This window comes from Notechis scutatus, chromosome 13, assembly GCF_049901735.1.
Source record: "Notechis scutatus isolate UNSWTSFEM ecotype Mainland chromosome 13, rNotScu1.2, whole genome shotgun sequence".
NCBI lineage: Eukaryota > Metazoa > Chordata > Lepidosauria > Squamata > Elapidae > Notechis > Notechis scutatus.
Genome location: NC_142021.1, coordinates 5,364,712 through 5,389,671, shown reverse-complemented (window position 1 = coordinate 5,389,671; position 24,960 = coordinate 5,364,712). Strand labels below are relative to the sequence as shown.

Genomic DNA, 24,960 nt, shown 5'->3' with positions numbered 1-24,960 from the left:
ACAGAATTTTAGTCTCTCTGTTTTACACTGTTCTGATCTGTCCGTACTTGCAAGAGATAAGGACCTCAAAACTATCCAAATCAAAATAGAGCAATAAATGGAATAAGCTTCCTTCCTATTCAGAACCGAAAACATTTAGACTATTAAAAATGTCTTTATCTGGTTGCTTTCATAATAGAGGTTAGCAGGCCCTTTGTTTCAAGATTGCTTGGCTAAACGTGCATGATGAGGGATTAACAGTGCCAGTCATCCCCTTGGTACTATATCATTTTTTAAAAAAAAAATATGCCTGGAAATATTCCTAGAGGACAGGTTGAACCAAAGCAGCTTCCTCTGAAGCTTCATTTGTCATTTGGCAGGATTTTTTCTTTCTTTTTTCCCCCCATCGCTTTTGAACAGTCATAACTGTCGGGAGTTCCACTCCATGGAAGGCAGAATTTGGCACATCCAGCCTGCATTTTCTAGCAGCACGTTCCAGATCCTTTGCCTCAATCCCGAAATGGCCTCAGACTCTACCCCACCCATCCCAAGAACGTGGGCTTAATTTTGCTTTTTCAGACTTGATGACAGCAGAAAGCGATGGGTGTTGCAGGCTTTCTGTTTTACTGGGGAGAGATTTTCAAAATAAAATGAGATGATAACGCAATATACCGAGTCCAGCTGGATGACAGTGTCAAAAACAACTTGGGCCGAGCTCTAAAAATTAATTGGGATTGATCTTGATTTGCACTCTGAGAGCGACTACCAAGAAGTCCCAGGAGGGGGGCGTAGATTGATCTGGGAAGTTGAAAAGAGATCCCGGAAGGAAGCAATGGGAAGTTGTGTCTGTGCTGTATTAAGAAGCATCATCAGTAGCCGAGCTCTACTTCAAGGAAACTTTTATCAAATAGCACAGAGAAGAAGATGGTTTACTTCTCAACTTCAGTGTATCTGCCTAGTTACATCCTGCCCACAATGCAGAAGTACAGGAAATCTCAGTAATAAGAATTCTTACTTTATCCGAGATCTCTTTATTTTATTTATTTATTTATTTATTTATTTGTATCCCGCCTTTATTATTTTTATAAATAACTCCAGGCAGCAAACATGTCGAACGTGCCTTATGAGGTGATTTGGGCTGGGACCCTCCCAAAGTCATCTAGCCAGCTTTCCATGCGTAAGGCAGGACGAGAACTCCCAGTCTCCTAGTGATTGGCCCAAAGTCACCCAGTTGGCTTTCATGGCTAAGGCAGGACTAGAATTCACAGCCTCATGGTTTTTAGCCTGGTGCCTTAACACTAGACCAAACTGTCTCTCTCTTAAGTTGAACTATATTTATTGTTGCACTAGATAATTTCATGCTACAGTTATCAGTCACCTGGATTGCATTTGTGAGAAGCCTTTCTCCACACTTCCCACGCCTACATATAGTATTATAGTATTATTTCTTCTCATAAGGCAGAATTTGTGTGTGTGTGTGTGTGGTTTTTTTTTTTTGGCTCTGTCTTACAAGACAGAGATAAGCAATGTTTAATCGTCTTTAAAACAAAGCTTTAGTTTTTCAGCTTATTAGTCTGAAGAGAACATGTTTCTTAGGTGCTTTAATGTAATTGCTTTAAAAATCTTCACACACACAAAGATTTTAAAAAATATCTATGCTATATATTTTGTATGTATGTATGTGTGTATGTACACACACACACACACTACACACACACACACACACACAATCTCCTGCCAGACTGAAGTGGTTTGGGTGGATTACAATCCCCAGTGTTGTCATATTTCAAAGAAGCAATTATCTCGGTGATTTTGTTGTTAAACTGTCCTGGTAGAACACGGCCACAATTACTTTCTGTGCAGTGTAAAAGTCTTGAATTAAAATAAATTTCAAGATCACACTGAGCGCCCTGTGACTCTTTTTGGGCTAGAAGAGGAATCAAAAAGGTTAAAAAAGAAAAGTTAAATGCAAAAATAAGAGTCAACAGCTTCTTTTCCTGTCTAACAATATTCTGCACATCGACCCTCGAGAAGTAAGCCTGCATTAGTCCCAGGGAAAGTAGCTGAGTCTTATTTAAAACTGTCTTTTTAAACAGCACATTTTCAGGTTTTTTGTTTTTTTTAATGTTTATGTAACCATGTTTTTCAGTATCTGGAAGCGCTGAAAAAAACACACAAAGGAGTTGGCGATAACGTACCAATATAATCCTGAAAGCAAGTGAAAAGACTAAATGAAAGAGACGCTGTTTTTCATAGTTATATAAAGAGCATTTCAAGGGAAACCCCATATAAGCTGTTCTATTTAAGGGGGGAAACCAGGTGAAAAACTAATGAGAGAGTTGAAAGTCCTCTACAGATTATTGTCAGACTTATTCAAAGCCAGTTTATTGGGTTTAATTTGTTTTGGGGTGGTGGTGGTTTTGGGTCTGTAGGGCATTGACTGGTTTTACATATAGGTGTGTGTGTGTTTGTGTGTGGTTACAATAAAATAAAATAAAAAAAGCTCAGCCCCCTTAGCTTTCCAATATAATACAAAGTATCTTTCCTTAATCAAAGGTGATCATTGTTTTATCTTTGAGTGAGTTTTTTTAAAACCATGTAATGCGAACACCTTAGTTTTAGCACTCTATTAAAAAACAGTAAACAGTAAATAGCTCAGCTGTTCCCACTCTAGGCATGTCTATTAAATTGTCTGTTAACATTCCCATGCTGTGGAATGTCCTCTCTCTCTTTCTCACTCACTGACTCCATCTCTCCATCATCATTCTGTCTCTCCGTCGGTCTACAGGTAGTTTTCAACTTACAATAGTTCATTTAGTGACCGTTCAAAGTTACAACACCACTGAAAAAAGTGACTTATGACCATTTTTCACACTTACGACCTTAGCAGCATCCCCATGGTTGCATGATTTACATTTGGATGCTCGACACCTGACTCACGTTTATGATGGTTGCAGTGTCCTCTGTGTGTGTGTGTGTGTGTGTGTGAGAGAGAGAGAGAGAGAGAGAGAGAGACGTGATCTGCTTTTGCGCCCTTCTGGCAAGCGACGTTAATGGGGAAGCCAGATTCACTTAACAACCACGTTACTAATTTAAAAACTGCAGCGATCCACTTAACAAAGGTGGCAAGAAAAGTCGTAAAATGGGGCAAAACTCACTTAACAAATTTCTCACTTAGCAACATGAATCCTGGGCTCAATTGTGGTTGTAAGTCTAGGACTACCTGTATCTACCTACCTACCAGTCTGTCTGTTTGTTCATCCATCCATCCATCCATCCATCCCTTGTCTGTCTGTCTGTCTGTCTGTCTGTCTGTCTGTCTGTCTGTCCATTCCATCCATCCATCCATCCATCCATCCATCCATCCATCCATCCATCCATCCATTCCTTGTCTGTCTGTCCGTCCGTCCATCCCATCCCATCCCATCCATCCATCCATCCATCCATCCATCCATCCATCCATCCATCCATCCATCCATCCATCCATCCATCCATCCATCCTCTGCCTGCCTGCCTGCCTGCCTAACAGTGGTGCTATTTTACTGGTTCGGCCCGGTTCTACTGAGCTGGTAGCGCCGATGAGCAGCTGTTGGGCCCACCCTCCCGCCAGGGCTCCCATACTGACTTTCAGTCCCTGCTTTTGAAGCACAGCTGCTTTGCGCAGCACACAAAAGTGCCACACATCAGCTGTTGAAGCAACAGGGAGTGTGCAGGATTGCAGGGGGGTGAGTCGGAAAGGCACTGCACATGCGCAAAGTGCACGTTTGGTGCGCATGCACGCAGTGTGCACGCATGCAAAGAGCGCCCACCGAACTGGTGGTAAACTATTTTGAAATGCACCACTGCTGCCTGCCTGCCTGCCTACCTACCTACCTATCTACCTACCTACACATTTGTAATAGCCTCAAAACAAACAGGGTGAGGTAATGCATAATGATTGGATGGCAAAGATATTTTCCCATCGTTTGAATATAGTACACGGTGACACACTTCCTTAGCTAAAAGCAGCGTAAGGCATGTGAGCAGGAGTCAGGGCTTCATTGCAGGGCTTCATTTGTAGCAGCAAGTCCATTTAGTCGGAACGCACTTCAAACACGTAATTTGCAGGGTATCGGCAGTATTGCAACAACGATAGATCAAATAAGCCTGGCCTTTGATTAGATAGTTTATGGCCTTAATGCAGTATTTCAGAATCAATGCTGTTTTTGTTGGCTTTGTGAACGTCAGTTTCTAGGGCACCGTGATACTTTTGCATTTGTCACTTAAATGGACAAATTCAACCGGAGATAAAATGCTGTTAGTTCCAGTCTGTGGTAATTGGATTTTTGATATATTTATTTAATGTAGACGTTTGCCAATGAATTGGATTTTCAGATTGATTTTTTTTAATGCTGAAGAAAGGGCATCCTAGGGAGGAAAAAAAAAACAGCTTCATTTTTTTTTTAAATGTACAAAAAAAGCTTCCATCTGTAATTGTTTGCTTCCTTATCTCGTGCGCCACACTTTAGTCTAAAAAGCTTTTCAGCACAACAAAGGAAGAAATTGATTTTCAGTCATTTTTAATGACCAAGCAACTAATCGTGTCCCATAACGTATGTTCCCCTGCCTTTATGCAGCAAGCCAATAGCATGACAATAATAAGTCAGTGTGCAGGACAATAACTTTTAATTAATTCAGGTACCTGAGATTTAGAAGTTGTAGATGGGACTAACTCTGGACTTCTTCCTTTGTGAGTGCAGATATTTGTTTAAAGGTCAATTGCACATTAGGTGGGAAACTCAGTGGCACTGCCGGATGAGGCTATTAATCTTGTGCCTCTGCTATTTTTATCATACAAATCCTACCTTTTCAAACCAACTGTTTGCCCTACTGAAGGATGTGAAATCTCTTTGGCTGTTTTGGTTTTTAAACAAAGTTGTTTTAAAGTTGTTGTTAAACAGCTTAACAAATTAAAGTGAAAACAAATTAAAAGTTAAAATGAAAACAAATTGAAATGAAAACCCAATTTAAAATTAAAAGCAAACAGACGTAAAAGGCTGAATTTTAAAACCAGCAATGTCCGAACTGCTGCTAAATACGTTTAATACGTCTGTTATCATGATCCCTATACGACTTCTTTCTTTGCAGTTCAGAAATTGGACTATCAAAAATGAGCAGACGCTAGGAAAGGTTGCTTGGCTGCCATCCTTAAAAAAAATAAAATCAGAAAACTGCTGATCTGTCAGTCAAAAGTTTTTTGCACGGTTGATGAGTTTTTCTATGTTTGGAGGTATATGGTTTTCTGACGCTAACTGGTTGAAAAGGGCTATTTGTATTCATGTCCCAAAGGTGCTTTTTCAAGAGGCAACTGGGTTTTTCTTTGAAGATGTTTCGCTTCTCATCCAAGAAGCTTCTTCAGCTCTCTCTTGCACCATTTGAAGGGTGTGCATTGCTAAATATCTAATGGAGATTCCAGGTCATTCTCATCCAAGCTTCTTGAAAGAGAAAACGCCTTCAACGAAAAACCAGAAAGTCCAGGTGCCTCTTGAAAATGCACCTTTGGGACAACCATGACCTGGATGACTGAGAATCTCCATAGATACCTGTATTCATGCTATAGTCATGTGCAGAGGGTTGATTATGGTAGGATTTTGAAAGCTTTTGGTCACTCTGAAGCTGAAGAGTCAAACTCTTAATTCCCAAAATGTTTAGCTTGTTTTTAATCGCTCCCCATATGTCTGCTGAATCCAATTTTATGTATCCAGGATTCAGACAGAGAGTGGATCCAGAATCATTCACTGAGTACATAGCAGAGGTGAGCTTAGCATTGTGTCATCCACTTCATCAGCTTCTGTTGTTCCTTCGATGGATGGTGTTGTAATTTTTGTACCTTCGACAGCAACTGTATGAATAATCAAAGCACGTATATTAGTGAAGAGAGCGAATCTTTGGAAACATAGATGAAATAGATACTATCGCAATGAGAAATTAAGCATGGTAGCCATTCTGATCTCAGGATTTAAACAACAGAAGTTTAAAAATGCCTGAACTCATCCTATGTGAAGTTGTTTTTATTGCCCAACAAACTCTAGAAAGATGCTATACATCAGGGATGTCAAACTTATGGCATCGTCACGTGACGTATTGCAACTTTCCCCCCCTCGCTAAGCCGGGTGTGGGCATGGCCAGCATGTGATACATCCGACCCACAGGCCACGAGTTTGACACCCCTGCTATACATGAAAGCTGGGTGGGTAATGTTAGGCTGATCACCAGGAGACAGTGAGTTCTAATTCCTCCTTAGGCTTGAACATGGCTGGATCACTTTGGGCCAATCACCAGGAGACAGTGAGTTCTAGTCCCGCTTTTGGCTTGAAAGTGTCTGGGTGACTTTGGCCCAGTCCCTCTTTTTCATCCGAGCTCACATCAAAGAGTTGTTGTTGTGGGGAAAACAGGAGGAGGAAGGAGTTTTTAGGTATGCCGGCTGCCTTGAATGATTTATAAAAATAATAAAGGGAAGATATAAAGAAATAAAAGAAAATGCTAACATCCGCTCTTTTTCTCTCTCTTGCAGTGGTCGAAGAGGGGTTTTGGGAGAACGGGCTTTCGTACGAATGCAGGACGCTGCTTTTCAAGGCAATCCACAACCTGTTGGAAAGGTGAGTGTGTACGAAGGCTTTAGTTAATGTTGCTTTGGGTTTCCGATTTGAATTTGGTAATCTGACACACAGTTTGCTTCAGGGGAAGGTGCAGGAAACTCCACTTTTCAATGAGAGAGGGAAGAGCAACATGCAGGATCCTTTCCCTCCCCCTTCTTAAGAGCCTCTGTGGCATGGTGGTTAGAGTGCAGTACTGCAGGCTACTTCTGCTGATTATTGGCTGCCTACAATTTGGCAGTTTGAATCTCACCAAGCTCCAGGTTGCCTCAGCCTTCCGTCCTTCTGAGGTCAGTAAAATGAGGACCCAGATTGTTGGGGTTTGCAAGAGGCTGACTCTGTAAACCACTTAGAGAGGGTTGCAAAGCACTGTGAAGTGGTATATAAGAAGACTTATAAGAAGTGCCTATTGCTATTGCTATTATTTGTATATGAGAAAAGATGCTTCCTTTGCTAAGACCTTAAAACAAGGAGAGAATTTTGTGGATCATATGAAAGGTGCCCAGGAGATAAATGTTTGCGGAACCACAATTAAGGACGTTTACTGAACTTCAACACAACAACACACTTTTGCACTATCTTTGTCCCTCTAGCTTAAACAAACTAAAACTGGGGGAAATAAGGAAGACAGTTGTTGTAAAGCAGACCAGGACGTAACGTAACACAGATGGTCTTGGCAATCTCAGCGGGTTATTCTGTCCAAAAGAAGCATGAGGCAGATGTTTGTCTAAGGCAGAGGTTGTCCAGTCCTTTTCATCCCATAGCACAAGAGTCTCCAGTTGTGGCAAATGTACGATGTGTAGAGTTCAACTCTCAGAATTCTGGGAGTTGAAGTCCACAAGTCGTTAAGACTTAGCAACATAAATTTTGGGCTCGATAGTCGTAAGTCAAAGACTACATTTATTTTAGAGACGGCAGTCTCTTAAACAGGTGAACATATTTAAATTCTTGACTGCAGTATCATTTATGTCATTGTTGGGGGCAAGAGGCTGACTCTGTAAACTGCTTGGAGAGGGCTGTAAAAGCACCGTGAAGCGGTATATAAGTCTAAGGGCTATTGCTATTGCAGGCCAACTCTGCCCACTGTTCAATTCTCAACAGGCTCAAGGTTGACTCAGCCTTCTGTCCTTCCAAGGTGGGTAAAATGAGGACCCAGATTATTGGGGGCAAGAGGCTGACTCTGTAAACCGCTTAGAGGGGGCTGGAAAGCACTGGGAAGTGGCCTATAAGTCTAAGGGCTATTGCTATTGCTTTGCTCTTCCTTCCTTCCTTCCTTCCTTCCTTCCTTCCTTCCTTCCTTCCTTCCATCCATCCATCCATCCATCCATCCATCCATCCATCCATCCATCCATCCATGGTGCGCAATGTTAGAATGCAATATTGCAAGCTAACTCTGCCGACTGCTGGCAGTTCGATTCTCACCAAATGCTGACTCTGTAAACCGCTTAGAGAGGGCTGTAAAAGGACTGTGAAGCGGTATATAAGTCTAAGGGCTATTGCTATTATGAACTTGGGCACCTGGAGCAGAGAAGAGGAACTTTTAAGATACTTTTTATACCAATAACATTTGAGATAGTTACCTCAATAGATAATATTTGTGTGTGTGTCTCAGGGACTAGATAAAACAATGTAACATAAGAGAATAAAACGCCTCATTATTTATCCTGGACAGGGAACATTCAGTTCAACTTGATCGATCAGTCTTCCTGGGTCTCTAAGAAATTCACTGTTCATTACCACCACCCCCTGTTTGTTTTAAACATGTTCTGCCTTTTAGATTTAGTAGCGAGCCCTTTTTAATCACAAAGATCCCAAACTTTTACTTCTACTTTTATTCGCTCCTCATCCTCCAATTCTTTTAGGAATCACCAGGAGTCTTTAAAAGTTGTAAGTGTGAAAAACAGCCATAAGTCATTTTTTTGTCCAGCGCTGTTGTAACTTCGAATGGTCAATAAATGAACTGTTATAAGTCGAGAACTACCTGTGTTTTTATTTCTGTGCTACTAACAAAAGGTAGTCTGATGGGATGGGAGTCAGTTTAAACAGTTTTTCCCCCCCCTTCTTCAAATTAGCACAACTAAGAAATTTCTCTTCAAATTCCAGTAGCCAAGAAAATGCTATTATTCGAGGCCTGGAAATCCAGTAGAATTAGCAGTCTGGAATTCCTCTTGAAATCCTTCAAAGTGAAGGCTCGATTCCTCACGTCATCTTGATTAAACTTTCCATTGTTTGATACAAACATTCATTTCTGGCAAGGCCCCCACGGTTTTGATTGCTTGCTAATGAACTGTTTCCTCCTTTTGGCTGATATCTCAGAATTTGCCAAAACCTCTCTTGTTGGCTGGTCTTTTTTAAAAAACAAGCTACAATGTAAGACTTCACAAGGAATTAGTAAAATACACCCCAAGTTACTAATTTTAGAGATGGGTTTCCTTCTGTTTTCTGTCAAACCCAAATATTTGAAGGCTTAAGAAATACTTTCCAACCCACCCACCCCTCTTTTTTGACTCCTAATTTTCCCAGCGTGGGACTCTCTCAAATTTTCAACAGATTATTTCTATTCTGTATTTGAATTAGTTTTGTGCCTTATAGATAAGAATTCTTTGCTTCTTTGAATAGTAGTTTAAGTTCCAGAAGGAGAGTTCACTTCCCTTTGGAGCAATATTAAAATAGAAACGGCACCAGTTCATGTTAGTGAAATGGACTGGGGTGTTTTTTTGTTGTTGTTAAAAAAAAGTACAAATAGGAAACTTGGAATTAAATTAGCGTTTTGTCATCATAGCCTCAATAATAGATTTAACCTGTTGTTTGATCATTCTATTATTTTGACTCCCGACTGTCTTCATATAGACTTGTTTTAATAATAGTAATCCAGTACAGGTAGCTCTGGACTTACAACAAGTTCATTTACTGACTGTTTGAAGTTACAATGGCACTGAAAAAAAAGTGACTTATGATCATTTTTCACACTTACGGCCATTGTGGCATCTCCATCGTCAGCAGATCAAAATTTGGATGCTTGACAACTGATTCACACTTATGACGGTTGCGGTGTCCTGAGGTCATGTGATCCCTTTTTACGACCTTCTGACAAGCAGTGTCAATGGGGGAAGCTCGATTCATTTAACAACTGGGTTATTGACCTAACCACGGCAGTGACTCGCTTAACAACTGTGGCAAGGGAGGTCGTATAATGGGGCAAAACCCACTGAACAAATGTCTTGCTGAACAACAGAAATGTTAGGCTCAGTTGTGGCTGTAAAGTCGAGGACTAGCTGTAGTTAGTACCGTGTTTCTCATATAATAAGGCAGGGTCTTATTTTTTTTTGAGCCCTGAAAAAATGGCTAGGCTGTCTTTTCGGGTGACTTAATTCCCCCTTGCATCTTTGGGTGGGCGGGTAGCAATGGCTTGGATGTTGACCTCAGCATTGGTGGGGCACTTCATATCGGGGTCAACGCAGGCAGCACCATATCCGGGTGTGCAACAAAAGTACTTCCTAACAGCAAGCCCACCATTCCCCCCATTTCGCATGTTTTAATATAGGCCTTAATTTGGGGGAGGGGCTTAATTTCATTTCATGCCTATAAAACATGCTGGGACTTCCTATTGGGGGAGGCCGTATTGTTGGAGAAACAGGGTATTATTATTAATAATAACAATAATCTGTTGCACATCTTGATAATCCCTTGCTTAGCACAATATGGCTTCTGATCCCAATTGTGGTTGTAAGTGGAAGACTACCCTTCACTCTGCTGCTACAAGTGACAGCATATCACTTATTTTTAGCATCTTCACTGCTGGTTTTGACCAGATAAAATCAAATCATAAGTGAATGAGGTAGTTAACCTTTGGAATTCCTGATCTCAGTTTGATCTTTTGATTAGAAACTGCAATTGCTATCATAGAATAGAATAGAATGTAGAATAGAATAGAATGTAGAGTGGAGTGGAATGGAATGGAATGGAATAAAATAGAATAAAATGTAGAATAGAATAGAATGTAGAGTGGAGTGGAATGGAATGGAATAGAAGAATAATAGTAATACAATCTTCATAATTTGACAATGTTGTGGGAATTAGTTGTTTAGCAGAGTGATGGCGTTCGGGGAAAAACTGTCCTTGTGTCTGGTTGTTCTGGTGTGCAGTGCTCTATATAGTGTCGTTTTGAGGGTAGGAGTTGAAACAGTTTGTGTCCAGGATGTGAGGAGTGTGTAGATATTTTCACAGCCCTCTTTTTCACATGCAGCATACAGGTTGGTAGCCATTGTTTTTTCTGCAGTCCTAATTATCCTCTGAAGTCTGTGTCTGTCTTGTTTGGTTGCAGAGCCAAACCAGACAGTTATAGAGGTGCAGATGACAAGATGACTTACACTGGAATTATAAAACAAATAATTGCCGGTTGTTGCTGCGCTTGAGCTGCAATACAGGCGGTGCTATAAACCCCAGATAACCCTGGATTTAGGGACTGTCCACGTAGAAACACCTATTTGAGCGGCTGTGAAAGGCTTGCATTTGCTGAACCGCTTCTGAAAATAAAAACAGTATTTTAGCCCTTGTTGGTGCTCCATGTTCCCACTTGAGAAATCAGTCAAGTCACTCTTTCATGGCTGTTGAACTTGATTAGATCTAATTGTGTTGCAGAGCTCAGATGGAGTGTATATTAATTAATATTTTTTTTTGCAGGTTCTCAAGTCTGTTGATCTTTCTCATTTATGCTAAGTGGTTCCATTTTGACTACCTAGGAACAGGCAATTGGATAATGGGTTAACTATTAATATGCACATAATGACACATTGCTGATTTTTTATTGACTCTAATGCTCCAGAATATAATGCTGAGTGAATGGGTCTCATTTACTGAAGCTTTACCTAATGCTGTTAAGGCATACTTAATTAAAATTCAAACACTTTATTGCTTCAAAATAACTCTTCCAGTACCGAACTAGCTGATCAAAATATATCTTCTTACTCAAGTCAGTACTATGGTTTAAAAATATCTGTCTAATCAGTTATTGTTTTGGGTTGGGTTTTTTTTTTTTTTTTTGAAGGCTGGCTTTACACACTAATCCAGTAAAAGATAACATTTTTCAATTAGCGTTTGTAGCCAGCTGGGTCTCTGCTTTGATGCTGTGAGAATTAGTCTGTTAGTAGTTGATAGGGGGGAGACGCCCACTTTTTTAAAATAGACACCCAGATAGACAGCAATGATGTGAGACAAATAAGAGACCAAGGCTAATATCATAAGGGATGCGAAGAGATGAAGGCGAATGCCACGAAGATGATAGCATCCGTTTCCGCTAGTGAAACGCTCTCTTTTCCTCCTTTCTTTCAGATGCCTGATGGACAAAAACTTCGTCAGGATCGGGAAGTGGTTCATCCGTCCATACGAAAAAAATGAGAAGCCGATTAACAAAAGGTAAGGAGCCGCGGTGTTTTTTTTTTTTTAAATAACATTTAAAAAATACGATTGCAGAGGCTGATGTTCCTCTCCATTTATAGTTTGCTCCCCGCCACCAAGTTCATGTAAGGCATCCTGACGCTTAACAATTCCTCAGTCGAGATTGCGAGAGTGACCTCGGCCTTATTGCATTAATTCCACCAGCCCATCCATCCACCCCTTCCAAATTTGCAGTCCTTTGAGCAGGCTTGGCTGGTCCAGCAGCTGGCAATCTTCACTTGAAGCATTGGATGTTTCCTTCAGCCTGGACAGTCCTGGGTACCCACTTCGGTGGGAAAGTAACAGCGCTCCGTGAGGCCATGCTTGACCCAACTGGATTCCCAAAGAGCAAACACAGACAAAGGCAGCAGCCCCCACCTTTTAAGGCTTAATAACAGAGTCCTGTTCTGAAGGCTGCTTTCCACTAATTAGCTCCAACAAGAAAGAGCCTCGCCAAGTTGTTTGTCAAGGCTGCCAAAAACCCAGAGATAAGAACTAATTTACAAAATTCTCCAAACATGAACTAAGATGTCCACCAGTTGAGTTTAAGAGCTTCTTTGCTTTCTGCAAAGAACGCTGTTTCAAACCTGGCTTTTATCCTCCTGAGGGAGGGGCCATTACCTTGCAGTCGCCTGTGCTGCTGTAATTGTTCTTTCCTCTGAGTAACCCTTTGTGCACGTGCACTTGGCACAGGCTCCTCGGGATCCTCCTCATCGCTGCTGCCAGCCCCCACCGTCTCTGAAGGCAGCAGTCCACTCCCTGATGGTCCTGGCTCCTCATCTGAGTCCTCGCTCTCCTCAGCCGTCTGCACCTGCTGCCGGCTAACCACAACAGTCTGTAGAGATTCTCAGTCATCCAGGCCATGGTTGACCTGAGAACCTCTACAGACTTTTAGCTATACAATTTGGGACAAACTGCCTTTGAATGGTGTGGGAGTAGGAATGGATGTCCAGAGGAAGAAAATTGCAGCCTGCAGCAACCAGGAGCACCACTCAGGTGTGACCCTGAGGACACAGATAAAACCTCCAAGTGGCCTCAACGACCCTCTTAAAAAGGATGCAAATGACCAGCTGTCTGCAAGGGGCATAAATCCTTCCATTCCCCACCATCCAGTCAGAGCTAAAGAAGCTCCTTGGATGAGAAGCAAAACGTCTTCAAAAGAAAAGAAAAAAAACAAGGAAGTCCAGTTGCCTCCTGAAAAAGCGTCTTTGGGACACCCCCTAAAGTCAGCCATGACTGGCGGAGTAAAATCTGCAGGGACACCTTTACCTTACCTTTTAAATTTATAACAAGGTATCCGACAGGTCCTTTTTCAAAAGGCAACCGGACTTCGTCAAGGTATTTTAAAGATTGTGGGTAAGACGTTTGCCTGCCGGTTTCTCCCCAAGAATATTTTGTTTTTATTACCTGTTTTTCTGTGCCTATTTCTATTTCAACACCTACGGCTTTTTCTGTGTCGTCCATCTTGCCGAGGTGACTCTAGGAGGCTTACAGTCAAAAGTATGGACTTTGGGTATTCGTGTCTGTTTGGAAGAAGTAGCTGCACCACTACCCAATTTATTGTGGCAGCTTAAAAATATGCAGCCTTGTATATATTTTGTATAGTATGATATAGTTTTCTACCTGTATAGTACAGCCTTGTACTAGCCAGTTGTGGGATTGTATTTAAGTGAGAATTGTATTTAAGTGTGGTTTTCGTCATGCTGGCTGTCCAAAAGGTGCTTTTTGAAAAGGCAACTGGACTTCATTTTTTTTCCTTGAAGACATTTTGCTTCTCATCCAAGAAGCTTCTTCAGTTCTGACTGAAGGAAGGAAGGTGGGATTGCAGTCATCTGTTGGTTAGCACTCTTTCTTCAGAGAATAGACACGGCAAGGAACATGCACTTTGGACTGCAAGGAATATAAATCCTTCCATCCTCCACCCTTCAGTCAGAACTGAGGAAGCTTCTTGGATGAGAAGCGAAATGTCTTCAAGGAACAAAAAACAAAGTCCAGTTGCCTTTTGAAAAAGCACCTTTGGGGCAACCATGACCTGGATGACTGAGAATCTCCATAGATATTCTGCGTAATGGATTAATTTGCATTGGTGAGAATAGCTTGCTTACCTATCAGAAAGATCTGCCTTTGGAGAAAATGTTTTTTCATACTTCTCTTGATAGCCAAGATGGGCAGGTTGGATTTATGTCTTCGTGGGGAGGGGCGCAAAGGATAACTCAGAACCAAGTTGGGGTTTTTTTTGGAAATGTTTTTATTTTGCATGGACCTCAATTGAAATATTTGCTTGCATGTCCATCTCTAATGAGCTCACAATGCTGTGTCTGGTCCTTCCCATCCTGTGACATCTTGAAGCCAGAAATGGAGAAAATGGAATCCGTTTTTATAAAGTAGTGGAAAATATTGTGGTTTCTTTTAAAACGTTTTAAAGCTTATAAGAAAGCCAGGGCTGTTTTTAGGAAAATGCATGTTCCTTGATTGCCACTACCGATTATAATAAATATATAGAACACTTTTTGTGTAAGATGATATCTGTCCAAAGGTATTTTTAGTTACTGAAGTACATTTTAACAAAAGGAAAGTGATCTCTTAAGCACAATTGATTTCTATGGATCTAATTTATTCCTGTTATAATTCCTATCATGCCACCTCAGAAATAGACCCATCCTTGCTAAATAATAAAGCCATTTGGCAGTGAAAACTGGCCTGGCGGGATGTTCATTATGAACTATTACAGTATTATAATAAACCAAAACCAGAAGACTTATTTAAAATGTGCTTGCTTCGAAACCAAAAGTCAAGTAAAAACAGCAGAATTGTTTTGTTTTCTGATAGAGAATTATGCTGTTTGAGATCCCAGTGGGTTTTGGTTTCAGAGGTTTGTCTGTGTGTGCTTTATATATTCATCAAAAGATTTTTAAAAAAGTTTAAAAACTAATACAAACTAATATAGAATGCTTTCTTAACAGAGAAACATACACAACTTCTGGAGGCAATTTGTTCCACTGGTTAATTGTTCTCACAGTCAGGAAATTCCTCCTTAGTTCTAGGTTGCTTCTCTCCTTGATTAGTTTCCATCCATTGTTTCTTGTCCTGCCTTCAGGTGCTGAGAGGAGGGCCCCCCCCCTTGCCTTTACCTGAGGTTCAACTCCACCAGCCTAGGACAAACCAACGTGGCTGGGAATTGTGAGTCCTCAAGCCAACCCTTTGGAGAACTAGGGTGAACCCTGGCCCCCTCCCTTTTGCCTTTTAGCTTTCTTTCTTTCTTTTTTCTTTTATTCTCCAAAGCACCAGAGGGCAGGACAATAAACAATGGTTGGAAACTAATCAAAGAGAGAAGCAATCTGAAATTAAGGAGAAACTTCTTAACAGTGAGGACAATTAACCAGTGGAACTGCTTGCCTTCAGAAGTTGTGGGTGCTCCATCACTGGAGGCTCTTAAGAAAAGACTGGACAGTCACTTACCTGAGGTGGTATAGGTTCTCCTGCTTGAGCAAAGGAGCTGGACTAGAAGATCTCCAAGGTCCCTTGCAGTTCTATTCTATTCTATTCTATTCTATTCTATTCTATTCTATTCTATTCTATTCTATTCTATTCTATTCTATTCTATTCTATTCTATTCTTGTTCTTATTCTATATTAGGGTGTATACATTTTTTAAATCTTACACATATATATGTAATATACAAATATATATACTTGTTTTCTTAAGTTTTCGCGGGTACTTACATGTATGGCATTCAGCTTTGTTCGGGTATTTTCCCACGTCATTGTAGTTGTGCTTTTAAAGTTGTAGCAACGTTTTGGCAGAATCTCATCTGCCATCATCAGGCTTCTGTATATATATAATAAAAGTGTCTCTGTATGTCTGCACAAAACCAAAACAAATTGTTTGGGTTTGTACAGACACACATATAGACACTTTTATTAGATTTTTTTTTTTAAAAAAAAGCAGATAAAAACCAGGAATGCCATGAAGAAGCAGTAGCCACCCATCCATATGCTACAAAGCCAAATAAAATTGGCTGCTGTTGATTGTTGCCCATTTAAAAGACCCAAGTGTCACATTTTCATTTCAATAAACATTCATAATGGGCGTTTTAACATTTCTTCTCTTTATGGATGTGATCCAAATGCATCGGCTGAAAACAAGGTACCTAATGGTTTATTTGCAATTATCATACTAACTCAAAGCACATCAGAGGTTTTTTTTTTTTTTTTTTTGGGGGGGACTCTCGCATGGCTTGTGGGTGTCTTGAGGTGAATTTTTATGTTCACCCAAACTTGTGAAGTGTTTGAACCCCGATGGTTTTAAGGGGAGGCCTGGTTTGAAAGCCGTTGGATCCAACTTGGAAAGTTCTAAGGATGTTTAAGCCGTGTTCCTCATTAGACCCTTAAAGCCGACAAGAGTATGTAAAGGAGAGGCAAAGTACCCCTGATGTGCTGTTAATTAGATTTGTCAGGAATCTCAGATTGTTTAGCCTGCCACATAGTGTTGTCACTTACTATATCTATAATTAATTGTCTTAAGGGCATCAGTAAATACCAGAGGCTTCTTTCTAGTTTTCTGAATAGCTATTCTAATGGAGCTGGCCCCCTGCTTGACAGCTTGAATCAGAGGGAAACTTTGATTTGGGGATAAGCTTTTACCTCTTAAAAAAAACAAAAAACAGTTAAATCATTTGAGCTTCCTTGGAGCCCAGTTCTGAAAGACCAGAAACAATGAAAGAGAAACGCTAATCCCTTCGTGTCTTTTGTTGTTATTGGAATGGGAGCATTCATTTTGCCACTTCTTAGCCCTTCCGGCATAGAAAGCATAGGACTCTTTATCTTTCTTTCTTTTCCATTAAAAATTAAGCGGGGTGTGTCCTCTATTAAATGCGGCTTTGCCTGGTTCTAATCAAATGAATTTTGTGTGTTGTTTTGTGCCTTAAATCAAGATGATAGATTGGTGATCGTTTATAGATTATATATTATATTGGTGATCGTTCATAGATTATATTATAGATCACGTGATCTTCTTTTGCGACCTCCTGACAAGCAAAGCCAACATGGAATTCAGGTTCACTTAACCATTGCATGGCTCACTAAACCAGTGCAACGGTTCACTTAAAAACGGTGGCAAGAAAAGTCGTAAAATGGGGCAAAACTCACTTAAGAAACATTTCACTTGGCAGCGTACATTTTGGGCTCATTTGTGGCCGTAACTCAAGGACTACCTGTACAGTGTCAGTGAACCGGTCTGTGGTCAGCTGAGCAACCCAGTTGCTTGTTTGGGGAGGCACCTCAGCATATACAGTAAAGTTCAACCAAGTCCTGATTAACATTAAATCACATCAGTTATGGAAAATGCAGATTTTTGCCTGTTCCCAGCCTGATGTGAAGGAAACATCTCTAAAGTGGTGATGAATTGCCAGATCTTAAGGTGTTTTTTTTTTACTGCTCCAGCTGCTTTGAGTTACACTTTCTAGAGTAGGGGTCACCAACCTTTTGGACCACAGGGACCACCAAACTCATCATTTAAAATCCCGCGGACCAGAGACCCTGGGAAAACCCCCAAAGAAGTCTGCAGGAAAATTCCCCCACCCCGTTTTCCTACCGATCGATCATTCTTTATTTGGGATCGCAGGATACCGTCTCCAGCTCCGTTCTCAGGGGGAGAGGGAGAGAGAGAGACTTATGGCTTCATGCAAGGAAAGCAGCAGAAGCAGCAGAAGTCTTTCTTTCTCTCCCGCAAACTCCACCAGAAATGAGTCTTTGCCGGCGCAGCCTCTTGGATCAGGAGGCCTTGCAGGGACCCAAAGACTCATTTCTGGTGGAGTTTGGGGGAGAGAAAGAAAGACTTTTGCCGCTTTCCTTGCGTGCAGCCAAAAGCAGAAGAAGAAAGAAGTGGGAAGAAGCAGTTCCGTGGCCAGGCGAGGTGCATGGGGCGTGTGAGGCAAGTTCACCCCCCCTCCGCCCTTTCCCCCCTCCCCTCACTACCTCATGTTGTTCGCAATGCAAGCCCTGTGTTCCCGCGGGCCATGTGGGTGGCGCAGCCTTGTGTTCCTGTGCAGCCAGGATTAATTGCTTTGGGGGGAGCTTTGGGGGTGACATTTCTCTGCGGACCACCAAAATTTTCTCACGGACCACCAGTGGTCCCCAGCCCACTGGTTGGCGACCACTGTTCTAGAGAACCACACCACGCCATGCAGAAGTGGTTGGTGCTTAGTATGAAATATTAATTACGGTGAGATTCAGAGAGAGGGGAACTTGAGATGAGCATCGCGTGCCTCCTAAGCAGAAGTTAAATAAGATAGATGCCACTACAAAGAGCTGCGCTTTATACAAGCTAAATCAAATCAAGCTTTCCTTTCTCCCCTGTCAAAGACTCAAGAGCAGTGACTAAGACTCAGCCCATTCAGAAAAAAAACAAAAAACACTGTAAAATGAATACTTCCTTCCGTTCGGCTGAGAAAGGCTTCACACCAAATAAGGATCCGAGCTGCTGTCCTCTATCCACATACTGGAAAGGGAATTGAACAGACAGCAGGGTGGGTTTGATTGAAATCAAGCCGATTGAAATCATGATTTAAACCCTGATTTAAATCACTAATCCAAAGGCTTGATTTAAATTGACTCGATTTAAATAATAATTTTTAAAGAGCCACTGTCATGTCCGTCCTGCAGCAGCTCCTCCTCTGACCCGCTGTCACCACACTATAAAAAAGTCGTTAAGACTCTAGAAAAAGTACAGAGAAGAGCAACCAGGATCATTAGGGGACTGGAGGCTAAAAGATATGATGAACGGTTGCAGGAACTGGGCCTGGCTAATCTAGGGAAGAGAAGGACCAGGGGAGGCAGGAAAGCATCTTCCAATATTTGAGGGGCTGCCACAGAGAGGAGGAGGGGGTCAAGCTATTCTCCAAGGCACCTGAAGGCCAGACAAGGATGGAAACTGGATCAACTGAATAATGGATGGAAACTGATCAAGGAGAGATTCAACCCTAGAAATAAGGAGGAATTTTCTGACGGTGAGACCAATTAACCCATGGAACAGAAGTTGCCTTCGGAAGTTGTGGGAGCTTCATTCCTGGAGGCTTTCAAGAAGAGATTGGACTGCCATCTTTCAGTAATGTTGTAGGGTCTCCTGCTTGGGCAGGTGGTTGGGCTAAATAAGGTCCCTTCCAACTCTGATTATCTGTTATGTGCTGTTGACTCACCAACAGTCCCAGTCACTTTAATGGGACAGCTGGTGATACAGCAGTGACACAACAAGGTGAGGGACGTGCCGGGCAGCAGGTGAGTGGATGCCGGCTAAGAGGCGCCGCCAGGATGGATCTGAAATGACAGGCGCTCTTTAAATTTAAGAACTTGTTCTTGCTGGCAGTTAGAATCTTTAATATTATCCTTTGCAAACAAAATGAAGGTTTCCTGTTTAGCTTGCAGAGCTTGGATTCATGGAATGAGTTGGCCCAAAAATGTAAACATTGCAGAATCTACAGCCTCGTGCTGCATAACTAAGCTCCATTTCACGCTGAATAAACTAAATTATTCATGTATCTTAAATAGAAAGACTATCTTTAGATAGATTTTTTTTACTCCAAAAGCATTTTATTAAAATAAATTTGATAAAAAAATTTAAAAAAATCTGATTTAAATAAAAAAAATCAATATAAATTTTAAAAATCCATTTTTTATTTTTTTAAAAAAACATTGATTTTTATCCAACCTGATAGATAGTCCTCTGTATGATTTCAGTTGAGCCCTGAGTTTCTGCTCCTAAGCCAGATGTTGTTAAGTGAGTTTTGCTCCATTTTACGACCCTTTTTTGGCCATACTGGTTTAGGGAATCACTGCAATTGTTAAGCGGCTAACACAATTGCTCACATGATCACAGGAAGGTTGCCAAGGTCTAAACTGTGAAAAATGGTCCTAAGTCACTTTTTTCCATTGCCATCGTAACTTTGAACGGTCACTAAATGAACTGTTTTAAATCGAGGATTACCTGTATCTGTCTGTAGCGGTCCGCACCCTTTTTTCTACATCTCCTTCATTCAAGCATGAAGCTGTGAGAAACCGTTTTCTTTCTCCTGGCAAATTTTTTTTCCTCTCCCTGAAATCCTTTGAGGAAGGTGATGGGGAAGACAGTGAAATCACTCGCTTAGTACTTTCTATGAAGCTTTTTTTCTTTTCTTTTAAGCTACTTAGATGTTTTAGATATAGGGTTGAGGAGTGGATCTTTGTTCAAAGGTACAAGACAATGTGATTGCTATTTTTCTGGGAAGGAAGGCCCAGTGGCCAATTGACTTGCTTTTAAATTATGCTAGTGTGTAGTTTGTGAACTGCGTGACCATAGGGATATGGTGAGGATTTGATGCCAGTTTCCAAAAGCACTTAAATGATCTGCTATTTAATATTTTACTTAAAAAAAAGACATAAATCTTTATATCTCATTTTGAGTTCCCTGATATAGATCGAAGAATGAACTCTGAAAGAATGTATCAATTGAAGAATGAAGGAAGCCAGAAAGCAATTCATAAAAATACATACAGGAATATGTATGTATGTGTATGCATGGATGATAGATAGATAGATAGATAGATAGATAGATAGATAGATAGAGAGAGAGAGAGAGAGAGAGATAGATAGAGAGAGAGATAGAGAGAGAGATGAGAGAATAGATTGGACAGACAGATCAAAGAAACCAAACCATATCTATTATGTGGGTATGTTTGTTTCTATGTATGTGAGATACATAGATAGATATGATAGATTCTGATGTCTGATAGATAGATAGATAGATAGATAGATAGATAGATAGATAGATAGATAGATAGATAGATAGATAGATAGATAGATAGATTTTAGATAGATTAGACAGACAGATCAAAGAAACCAAACCATATGTATTATGGGTGTGTGTGTTTCTGTGTATGTGAGATAGACAGACAGACAGACAAACAAATAGATTACAGAAATCATACCTGTGTATTATACGGGTATAGTTATTTCTGTGTATGTTTGTATGAGGAGGGGAATGAACTCTGAAAGAATACAATTGAAAAATGAAGTTTGAAAGCAATTCATCAAAATGTAGGGAGTATGTGTGTGGATGGATGGATGGGTGTGTTAGATAGATGGACGGACGGATAGACAGATACATGGACAGACAGACAGATATGCAGGTAGACAGACACTATTTTATTCTGCTTGAGCACTCCCTGACTCCAGTTGATGCCATTAAAAAACAACAACCAGAGAGCAGTAAGCAATCCAGATAACATAAACGATGAACACGATGATGAAGTTGGCCAACAGCATCCCCTATACAAGAGGATCTCCTCAAAATGTAGTCTATTGATTCCTCCCTCCCCAAGCCTTTTAGAAACATTTCCCCCTGTTTCCTGCCCTGATAATCTTCACTCTTCCTTGAACAGCAATGCCACACTCTTGGGGTTCATATGAAACAGACAGTAAATAGCTAGCTAATACCTGACATGGGAATAATTGTTCCAAGCACGATTTGGCTGCTGATCCCTGTCCAGAATAATTGCACTGTATTGTAACATTTTTTGGGGGGGGATAAACATCTTCCGCGTTTGCTGAATTCAGAGTTGAGACGTAACATTTTAAATAAATAAACTTTAAGCCTTGACAACATTCTTAGCAGTGTAATGCTTTCATTCTACAGCAGTTCCTAAGATCCAACAGTAGTTGGAAAAGGTGTCCTGATCTTTAGTTTTCTCTTCAAATACAAATGCTTCAGATACACATAAAATAATGTGTGTTGAACTATGTGGATTTTCCTAATTTGTCTCAAGAGATTATACTGGAGAATGCCTTTCTCAGATCTTAGTCACCATTAAACTCTCAGCACAGAAGTACTTCTACATTGCTTCATAATCTAAAAAAACCCGGTGGCAGCGTGTATGCATATACATTTATAAGCATATATTATTAAAGCCACATTCTGTTAGTAAATATTTATATGCTGCTGTAAGTAGAGTGATCTTTTTTTTCTTGCTCAGTTACACAGTTCTGTAATAGAATGAGAAAAGATTAACTCTGAGACTTAATGAAGAAGTGAATAAACTTATTTGTCAATAATAACATAGCTTAATGGAATTGAAGTTTTGGCTTTTGCAAATGGTTTTATATATCGTAAGTGGTATTGGCATAGGCAGCCTTGTAATTGTGTCATCTTTTGATATAAAAATTTAGAGGCCTGAAAGAATGGCATATTTCTGATGCATCTTTTAAAATTAAATGGTGTTGGAGAGGTCACTGGATAATAGATATGGCTTTCCTTCCTTCCTTCCTTCCTTCCTTCCTTCCTTCCTTCCTTCCTTCCTTCCTTCCTTCCTTCCTTCCTTCCTTCCTTCCTTCCTTCCTCCCTCCCTCCCTCCCTCCCTCCCTCCCTCCCTCCCTCCCTCGCATCAGTGCAGTTTTAGCCTTTACTGGGGCCTAGAATTGATCCTGTGAAGCATTTATTTGGATGGAAGAATCAGTCTGATTCTATCTCCACCTATGATTCTTGCAGACCTAAATCCAGTTTGTCTGATTTTCATGCAAATGCATGCTATTTTGGAAAAATGCCAAACTCTTGTATTTAAATAAATCACTTAGTTGGCTGGTGCAGGAAGATCGGCCAGACTGACTACAGGTAGCAAAAGAGGTGCATTGGAATACCTTTTGCCTGCAAGCAAGAACTGCTGGGACCCCAAAATAGACTAAGTAGTAGAAAATGGAAAAGCTAAAGTGCTCTGAGACTTCAGTATTCAAACAGACAAGCATCGGCCACACAACACAGCAGGGTTAATAATTGTCGATAAGAAACACAAAAGAGTCTGGATAATGGACGTTGCAGTACCCTGAGACAGCAGAAGAGAAGAGAAAGATCCAGAGAACATCACAAAATAGAAATAAAAGTAGAACCACCGTGGCAAAAGAAAGCAAATTCCCAAACATCTGGAGCCCCATTGGGACACGATCATCATTGACAAAGTCCCAGCCAGTCAATTGCAAAAGGCAGCTTTACACGGAACAGCTTACATACTGGGACAAGACTGCAACTCCATCCACATCAAACAACATCACATCTATGGCAATCCGCTACGGCCAGCTCGCCATGACCAGCCTGCCACAGCCAACTTACCACGGCCAACTCTCTGCAGAACAACTCGCTGAGGGGCAAGAGTTACACTAATATAAAAAAAAAAATAGCAGAATAGAATCATTAAAGAAAGGATGCTCGAGGAATGATATGTGAATGGCAAAAATTAAAATAGTTTTTTTGTTTATTTTAAATAATGAAGTTGAATTGTTGAATTGTGTGATGACCCAGGGCGTGGCACAAAGGCAACACAGTCAAATAAGCAAGAAATGTCCCTTTAATACCTCCAACTTTGCCCCAACTTTGCTCCAACTTTGTCCAGGTTACCTTCAGCTGGAGAAAAAAACTCTCCCAAGAACAGTCTTTAAGTGGAGGAAATTCAGTCCGAAAACAAAGTACCGTATTTGCCGGCGTATAAGACGACTGGGCGTATAAGACGAGCCCCCAACATTTCCACTCAAAATATAGTTTTGTTATATACTCGCCGTATAAGACGACCCCCCACTTGGAGGCATGCTTTTCAAGGCAAAAAGTCGTCTCATACGCCGGCAAATCACGGTAAGTTGTAACACTTGGGGTATTCTGGATATAATTCTTGATTGACACCCCCAACCCCTTTCCCCCAAACTTACAAAGCCACCAAAATGCTTTAGAGAGGCAGCTTCGCCTTTCTCAGGCTGGCACTCAATTCCTCTCCCTTTCTTTGTGACAGCCCCGCGTGCGTGCCATCGGGACTCCAAGGGTGGGGGATGGACAGCTGCCAACTCACTCACTCACTCACTCTCTCTCTCTCTCTCTCTGTGTGTGTGTGTGTGTGTGTGTGTGTGTGTGGAGGGTAATTCCGGCTATCTCTGGCCTCCGCTCGGTTTTAAAGTCGCTTGGCCGGTTCCCAAGTCGCAGCGCGCGCTGGCCGGGAGACGCGCCGCGTGGAAGCTCGGTGCAGGGGAGGCAGATCTTTCTCTCTTAAGCGGGAGGGGAGGAGGGGACAAGAGGAGGGACGGGACGGGACAGGGGCGGGAGGAGGGCGCTCGCCTTCTTCCACCGCCCACGGACCCTTTTCTTCCCAAGGGGACCCTGGAAAGCAGCTCGGGAGCCGGGTGGCCCTGCCCAGCGGGGTCCCATCAGGAACTTCCTGAGGACATCCCCCGCCCCAAGCACAGCCCTCCCGGTCTTTCAAAGAGGGAGGGAGAAGCGGGAGGAGCAAATTGCCGCCCCCGCCCCGCTGCCCAGAAGGAGGGGCGCCACAGTCCACCCCCACCACCTTCTCCCCCCACTCCCTGGGCCATTACGCGGCTCGGGGCTGGCTGGGCGAGCGGCCCGCCAGAGACCCTCCCGCTCCACCCCCACCCCACCTCCAGATTGGCCTCTGCAAGCGCCCCGAGCCGGGCGGAGGGTGGGTGGGTGGGTGGGAGGAGGAGGAAGAGACTCCGGCTGGGCTTGAAGGGGCTTCGCAGAAGTTGCGGAGCTCCGCCCCGTCGCTCTTACACCGAATGACAATGTATTTACCGGCGTATAAGACGACCCCCCACTTGGAGGCATGTTTTTAGGGCAAAAAGTCGTCTTATACGCCGGCAAATACGGTACATACAAACTGTAAATAAAAATCCACACAAACCACGCTGCGGTAATCAACTTGACAGGGCAGGAGAAGGAATTGCAGACTTGAAAACCCAGCAAAACACACACAGTTGGGAAGACGCCAGGAACCCAGATAAGCCTCGAGGATACCAGATAATTCACGATTTGCTCCCAATAACTTTGCTGTGTGCAGCTTCCCCTTTTAAATACTGTGTTCCCAGCTGCAGCTAATGAAGGGAATCAG

The 24,960-nt window shown here is 41.7% G+C and overlaps 1 protein-coding gene across 1 annotated transcript in view; it reads left to right on the top strand.

Moving 5' to 3' along the window:
* Window positions 1-24,960, top strand: part of MED13L (mediator complex subunit 13L) — a 154,692-nt gene that overhangs the window by 59,277 nt on the left and 70,455 nt on the right. Inside the window, exons 3-4 of the mRNA XM_087942798.1 lie at window positions 6,533-6,617; window positions 11,946-12,029. Of these exons, the coding sequence (XP_087798924.1) occupies window positions 6,533-6,617; window positions 11,946-12,029 (169 nt within the window). The remainder of the gene's footprint in view (window positions 1-6,532; window positions 6,618-11,945; window positions 12,030-24,960) is intronic.